The sequence below is a fragment of the Aptenodytes forsteri genome, unplaced genomic scaffold (genome assembly GCF_000699145.1).
Source record: "Aptenodytes forsteri isolate BGI_AS27 unplaced genomic scaffold, ASM69914v1 Scaffold13, whole genome shotgun sequence".
NCBI classification, from domain to species: domain Eukaryota; kingdom Metazoa; phylum Chordata; class Aves; order Sphenisciformes; family Spheniscidae; genus Aptenodytes; species Aptenodytes forsteri.
The window spans coordinates 5,944,565-5,952,882 of NW_008794543.1; the positions used below are offsets into that span (position 1 = coordinate 5,944,565).

Below are 8,318 nucleotides of genomic sequence, written 5' to 3' on the forward strand. Positions count from 1 at the left end.
GGAGGGTGGAAGATGTCCATTTCTGTTTTACAATCATTACTTTGAACTATACAGTTTCTAGTAATTCATTATTTTCAGAAAACAGATGTAATATATTTCCCTGCTGACAATTGTTACAGCCATAAACAAATCGTAAGTGTTAAACACTAGAATGTACAGAGATTGTGTAAGGCAGAAGGTCATCATTTGGGACCACTATGGTAAGAATTATGTTTGCACTTAATATCTTATTGCATAAAATTCTCTAAAATAACAAGACTTCCAAATCTGCAAGCCTCTTATTAGAGCTATCTTTATCGTATTTATGAAATGCATCAATATGAAACTATTCACTTCCATCATGGCTGCTAGCAATACGTAATGCTGTTCAGTGGGAGGTTCAAAGCATCTGCTGTGAAGAGCACAGGAGTTGATAAGCAGTGACAATCTATACTCCCATTGATTTTGTAGAAAGCAGAGGAGAAAGAAAGAAAGAAACAGTTCCACTTGAGATGGCAGGAGGACGAAAATTAGAATATATGAATTACAATTAAAGTTGCTGGGACACTACAGTTAGAAAAACTAGTCCAGATGACCTGGAACTATACTATGGATATCAATTAAACACATAATAGATAGATCATGCTAAATGAAGGCAAAAAAACCAGGAACTATGAAAGAGAAATATCGTCATACCAATAACAGTCAATATTTTTCAAGTGCAAAGTGCAAACCTTGAAGAGATCCATGATTTCATAATCATCCCTATGCTTCACTATAATTCCAACATCTGCATTCAAGCACCCCCAAAAATTCAAAAATGAAAATATTTTTTCATTTTCTTCCTGAATTGCAGATTTTCTTCAGACTAAATACATTTTAAAAGTTGTCATAATCCAAAGTGTGAACATGACAGGTTGACATGACAGGTTCGCAGGTATGGTCACAGCAACTAAGCAGCATCCCCTTCCACACCAATAAGGAAAAATACATATAATTTGTGAGCTCTTAACATTCTCCTGTCACTGTCTGTGATGACAGCTGGGTACCACTAAAGGGAAAAAAGGCTGAACACGTCATTGTAAATGGGGGGTGGGGGGTAAGTAGTGTTAGCTGTTGTAATCACACTATTAATCACACCATTTTGAGTGGCTATTGGTCATTCAGCTGCTTATCAAATGAACAATGAGGACACAGTTTATCAATAACAACATGTTCTTTTAATATACAAAGTGATTCACTTTTTTCTCTGATTTTTTCTCTCTAATAAGAATGTAGGGATTTTGAATTTCACACTGTTTCTTCAGGCAATATCATTCAGTAACAATGAAGTATTTTGATTCAGTGGTCAAACAGTTCAATTGTTTTAAGAAAGAAAAAAATGCATTTAAGACTTTTAAAAAAGCATGTCTCCAATTTTGAAATGTCAAGCACACCAAATAATTTGAACCGTACAATGAAAGTATTGTTTTTACCTTCAGCAAAAAAACCCTGAACTGTCGTATACTTTCCCATTATTTCTGCCATTTGCAAATAATAAAATTCAACTGAATAAACTGCTGAAATTGCTAACCAGATACTAATCTATTTATCTATAAACTTAAGTATGTATATACGCGGAGGGGGCATATATTCCTCCTTTAGTCTTCTCATGACTATCTACTGTGCATCCAGATCAAGTCAAGACCATAAACAATTCAAAGCTGCATTCTGTCTAAATGGGTCACTTATAATGAGAAAGCATGACATTTACATGTAGAAAGCAGATTGATCAGGGAGTGGAAAAACAGAATATGGCATCAGCGCAGAAAAATATGCCTTTACAGGCAATTTATATTGAATGATTTGTCGAGTTCCTAAATCCTCCTCAAACATGGAAAAAAATTCAAAATAAATGCAAAATTAAAAGTATACATGATTTAATGTGGCAAATACTCACTAGGATTACCGTTTTTGCTTGCAGTAAATTAAAATGAAAAAACCTTGGTTCCTTTCACTACTGTAATGTCGCTTGTACAGAATAACACAAGTGAAAAGACTAAAAACACTATATTTCTCAGAGATTCACAAATTAATAAACAGTCTGCAATAATTTTAAATTGCACCTTTAAATGCTAACACATCCCATAACGTGCAGTTATTTTCAACTTGACCAGGAACAGTGGAACAGAAATGCTCTGAACATGCTGCGTACATCTTGCTAAAGCAATTTCAGCTGCAACGTGCAAAATGAATTTCAGCAAAATGCAAATCTGTACAATGCAAATATTAGAACTATAGCAATGCTGCTTCATCACATCGCAAAACAAAAGTGGATAAAAGGCAGAGGGAAATTTCAACACTGCCTAAATATATACAAAATATACCCCATGTCTTTGTTCAGTTTGGACTCTCATTCAAGGTGTAAATACTGGTTACATTGTTAGATATCCAACTGCAACCGGCTCCAAATACTGTGTGAGCAGCTCTCTCACAGTTCACACTAGACTCCCTTGACCCAGCTCGACAAGCGTGAAAACATGAAATAAATGAAGGTTAACAAAGACTGGTCTAGGAAGCAGGCTGCATTAAATGCTTGCAATATTATTATTATAGATGTAAAATTCACTGTTTAGACTCTTTTAATACTAGATATCAGATGACAGTCACTATATTAATGCTAGGTGCTATTGCAAAAGAGACAAGTGAAGTAAATGGTAGGGGGGGGAGGGGGAGAATCTTTCCCCATCTGTCACATAAGGATATTCACTAACCTTACAGCATGCTGCTAAAGCAAATAAGGAACAGCAAAATAATTATCTCCTTGCAAAGAGAAAGCAATTTTATCACAATACCTTTCTGTGTTTGTCCCTCTTCCATATTCTCTTCCATGGCTACCTTTCTTCACTAGAAACAGCTACAGAGAATTAATCAAAAGCTTCAGTCAGATGTAGGAAAAAGTGTGGATTTTTTTTCCCTGGGAAGCTCCAACAGCAGAGGCTTAGGCAAGTCCTCAGAGCTTAGCTAAGGCTCCCTCACTCTCCTTGTTTGCTTGGAGACAGGCTGTCAAGTGTAATTTCATTCAAATTACTCTTCCGTGAAGATTATCAATTTTTCTTCTCAAAGCTGCCCATTGTGTACCACTGTAAGCAGGTATTCAAATGAACAGCCTGTGAATTTTGGGGGGAAATTTGGTCTGAGCCCTTATGGCAATGACACCGATTCATAAGCCTCACTTTGCATATAAAATGGAGAAAAGAAATTGAGGTTTGTATTGAAATCTGTGTTTTAAATTGGAAACAGGCTGTACTGAAAACAGATGGAGGGGTGTCCTCCTAACGGGAAGCAGACCACCAACCCATAATTCCCCCTATTTGCTACTGAAGTGGGAAAGCCCAGATGCCTGTGGGTTCTTTATGCTGTATTACTTGTCTTTCTCTCTCTCTCTCTCCCCCCCCCCGTCCTCCCCCTCCTCCTGTATCAGACCATTTAAGAATAATATGACTCTTCATTTCCCTCCTTCTCATGTATCTGCATCATGTGGAACTAACAACAAATATACACTATTACCCTTACAATATTCTAGAAAACATCTTTATAACAGTACCGTTTTGTATGCAACTGTGTGTTTATACACGCATACGAGCACAATTTAATACATGACATTAATCACTGCAAATTATATGCACCCTAATATTACTGACACATTATCTGTCAGTGTCACAGTAAACAGGAATTTAGGGGCAGTTCAGGGATTTAAAATGATACTTGCATCAATGCTTTTTCTGATTGCTAATATCCAAAATTAGCTGTACACTTCAAATACCTATTAAAAAACCTGGACCTTCTTAAAATGGTGAAGCACCACATGTGGGTATGTATGTGAGGAAGCACGTACAAACACACATACTGTTATGAATTTACTCAGGAAAAGCATAGGTTAAACACACTGTGAGGGCACCTACTCATTTGGGGAGCTCTGCAGTCTGATTTGGAATGCAAATTGGACGCTGCAGTCTAGCAATAAATTAGCATTTTTGTACCTTAGTCTACAGAGTAATGTAAAATCATTTTAAGACTTCCATTATTTCACCAAAAGTGCAATTAGAACACAAGTCCAATTTTTCTTTACAGTTTTCCCTTCTCATCCTTCGGGGAAAAAAGTGACTAAAACTTACCCAAAAATAAAAACTACTATGGCAAAAACTACTCTATATTTACATATAAATAATAAATAGCTTATCCATTTACTTTATGCCATCTAAATCGATTGACCTAGTGCTGCCTTCCAAGTCACCACAAAAAAAAAAAAAGCAAAGTTGGGGATTTTTTGTTGTTCAGTTGGTGTTTTGGTTGTTTGGGTTATTTTGCACTGTTTGTATATAAATCTGTTCAAATCTGGTTCATACCAGAATAATTTTTATATATGAAGTTAAATTTATATATATAATTAAATAACTGAACGCATATTTATTTAGTTACCCAATGCATTTTCTACCCTTTTTTTTCCTTTTTAATTCACCTTTCTAGGGCTCTGTTTTCTGGAATCACTGAAGAACAATGATCAGGTTTTTTTAGTTCTCGGATCTAATTGATCATTTCAAAATCAACACATTGAGACTGCCTATACACATGGAAGTGCTGCGACATCATAGCATCTAAATGTCTTCCATCTTTCTAGGAATTATTCCTTCAGTTAGATTTTTTAAAAAAGGCATATTTCCTTTAAAACAGAAGATCTCCTGTGTAAGTCTCCCCTGCTATACTTTCTTTTCAAAGTATTTTCTTACATAAGCACCAATAAATCTTCATATTTAAAAAAGTGTCTGGTGAATATTTTACTTAGGGTGGCAATTGCTTTTAAGCTTTGTTTCTTGATAGCACCAAATATTTGAGATATCCAACCTCTTTAACAGTGATGTTTGCAACAAAGGAATCTATAGGTTGCTTATGAAACCAAATGACCTTGTTCCTTGAAACAATCATACAAACTTTGTTTCAAATATAAAAAGCATCCAAAAATAAAAGGCTGGAAAGACATAACTGGGAGAGGATACAATAAAGATTGTACAATCCTGAGTGGCATAGAAAAGGTGAATAAGAAACAACTTGTTCAATAAAGAGAGAGGGCTGCAAAGAAAGTAGGCTCAGAGGAAAACAAAGGCATAGTACACAATGTGTAGTTAAGCTGCAGAACTTGTTGCAGCAGGGTCTTGTAGAGGGGAAAAAAACAGAAAAGAGCAAGGAGAATCTGAAACACAAAGGTTCATGGATATGAAGATGCACTTCTGGTTCAGGAGATCCCTGAGCTGCAAATTATTGGAGAGTAGAGGAATATTTTGTGGAAAAGTTTTATCTTTTTCTTATACTACTTCCAAGACAGTCTGCTTTTGGACACAAACATATGAGATGTTGGGCTGAGTCAATCCTTGATCTAGTCCCCACTATGGTCATTTTCACATCAGGTTCACACACACCTTAATTTTAATGACAGGATTTTTAACTTCCTAAAAAGCCTACACTCATATGTCAGAGGTTAAGATGAAATCACAGTAACTGGTGAAGCGAAGTATAGCATTTCCAAACAATGGCTTTGAGCTTTCCCCCCACCCCTTGCAATACTCTATTTTTCTGTGTAGATATTATTGTCATAAAGGTACTAACAGCTCCTCCTGTTAAACAACAACTCCTCCAAACTATACAAGTGTCGAAGCTCCTTCTTAAGAGGACTCTGATTAGTTTCAGGTGCTATTAACTGGCCATTCATTCACAGCTTGTGTGTGAGTGTGTGCGAGAGAGAGAATGTGAAAGAGATTTTATGTCAGCTTCCTTCATATTTAGCTGCATTTTATTAACATATTAACATTGAAACGGAAATCTGCCTCCTAGAAGTTTCTTTAAAAACTGTTCCAAGGACCTTTCAAGATGAAATTATGAATAGGTTTTAATCCTAAAACCAAACAACAGAACAGCTCTGCAAGTGTTAAGAGTAACAAACAAAACCAGAAAATGCCAGCTTTATGTGATTTTCTAAGCAGCAACCATAGAGGCTTTCTTTCTTCAGCATACTGTGAACCATGTTTACCACCAGTGATATACATGCTACTTTAAAACTATATCCAAAACTACCCAAGCTGCTAACCTTCTCTTTGTGGGTACGCTTCTGGCACAGAAGGAAACTATTTTAGTAGGAACTATACGACTGTCTAAAATTCCCTCTTAATGTGAGATGCGATTATTGGTGCAAGTGATCATTGGACAACCATGCCAATTGTAAATGGCAAGGCAAGACAGAACATCCAACTGTATAATGAGACTAAATAAACAGTTAATCAAGAGAATAATTGGAAGCTGATGACATTAACAGATCCCCTGGTATCCATTATGATATTATGAAATGTAGTTGAGCACTTACAGCTTTAAACAGCATGACAAGACACCTGACTTTTACTCCCAGTTTTGTATGACCTTCAAATCAGTTTACCACTCCATCCTTCAGTCCTATTGATTTTCAACTACATAATAATGATAATGTGGTGCAATGATGTCTTGATCAACACATGAAAACATAATTTAAAAGCACAATGTTATTTATGTTGCTAATTCTACTACCTCAATAACTGAGCAAGAAAAATCAAAAGCCAGCTCGAATTACCTCAGCTATGTTGCAGTACTTTGCCTATGACTGCATGAACAAGTTGCAATAGATTTGGGGAGCGAAGCAATACCCGTTCTTTGTGTTTCAGGGGAATTAACTTTGAACTAATGCCAGTCAGGTACCACAGACTGACTGCCCTTTAGGGGTTGGGGTGGCGTAAGGTGCACTCCTAGAAAGCATGTTCTGGTTTTATTATATGAAAAACAATTTATGTTCTTAGAGAATATTCTGTGATGCAAACCAAAATACAGCAGGTGGGGAAAACTAGGACATTCATTTTAAAAGCTCACTCCTGAACTCAGCAAAACACTAACGTAGATGCACATGTAGTAATTATTTTATTAAAATTAGGCAGCAGATTATGGAAATCTGTGAAAGGCTCGGAGAAAAATTAAAATTGGATGATCAAATTTGATATTGAGTGCTCCACAAGTAATATTTATATTTTATATTCAATATAGAAATATAACTATAAAATGATGGCACAAGATATTTCATCTTTGTAATATCCCAACAGAGTAAGATTAGAGGAAGCATTGAGAAGATTTAAGACTTCCAAAATGTGTCTAATTGCCTGTTCTGGGATATGTATTTCTTATTTACAGCTTCACAAGATTTTTATCAAAATAAACAAACAGCACATGGTTCATCCCAGAGTTTAACTCATGCCAGACATTCACACAAGTGTCCAGAGAAAGGAGAAATGCTTAATGACATGAAAAATTATCAGAATTAGTGGGAAAATGGAATGTTAAGACAGGAAGGAAGGAAGCAGAAGGTAAACTGTAACATTGGTAGAATATTGTTGCTCATCCCAATGATGGGATTGTGTATAGTTCTACTAATTCCCAAAAATTATTTTTCTGAGGACATTACATTCTTCTAGAGGAACAAAGTAACAGTTTAAAACAGGCAGTTATCAAAGAAATAGCAGGGTGGTCATATAACCTAAAGACATTTCAGAATAGGCCTTCACCCAATACAAGTAAGTCTATTACTACTTAAAAGAAATATTTGCATTCTGACTAATAATATCAATCATTGTTTGCTAAGCAGAGAAAAAAAGAAGAAGTGATATACAAACACTGAATACTAAAAAAGAGGTTTGAGAGGTTATTACAATCCTATTTGTGCTCAAGTCTGGATGTTACATTTGACAGAAGTGTAATGGACATACTTTCTTTAACAACCTTAATTTATTCTCATTTCTTTCTACATCCTTCTATATTATAACACTTCTAGCAACAGGGATTTTATTGAAGAGGAGAGTGTGAAGGGGACTTGCATATAGCCTCATTATGTTCTGTACTAATAACACTAACATCATTATCATGTCCAGAAAATTAACCCTTTTGCAAAATTCTCATCTGGTTAAAAAAATTTCTTCACTGAGAAAATCTTTCACCACTGTGTATGATATCCAGCCTTAAAACACAACAGATAAGAATTTGTTCCTCTCAGTACTCAAATATATATTTCATATACGCTGTAGCAATCAAGAGGAGAAAGATAATAAAAAACTGATTAATAGGACCTCTGCTTCAGAATACCAATCTTAATATAGTTCCAGATTATTATCTGTAGCTATTGTAAGTATTATCTATAACTTAAAACCTTCAGTCTGACTGGATATGTTTCATTATTATTATCAGTAAAGTTTTACTTTTTAAAATAGGTAAATTTTTCCAGATTAAAAAGAGCT

General features: G+C 35.3%; 1 protein-coding gene across 1 annotated transcript in view; it reads right to left on the bottom strand.

Annotated features, from left to right (window-relative positions):
• GPM6A (glycoprotein M6A) overlaps positions 1–3,255 on the bottom strand; it is a 138,895-nt gene extending 135,640 nt beyond the window's left edge. Inside the window, exon 1 of the mRNA XM_009272343.2 lies at positions 2,814–3,255. Within this exon, the coding sequence (XP_009270618.1) occupies positions 2,814–2,850 (37 nt within the window). The 5' untranslated portion in view covers positions 2,851–3,255. The remainder of the gene's footprint in view (positions 1–2,813) is intronic.
• Positions 3,256–8,318: the final 5,063 nt, after the last annotated feature.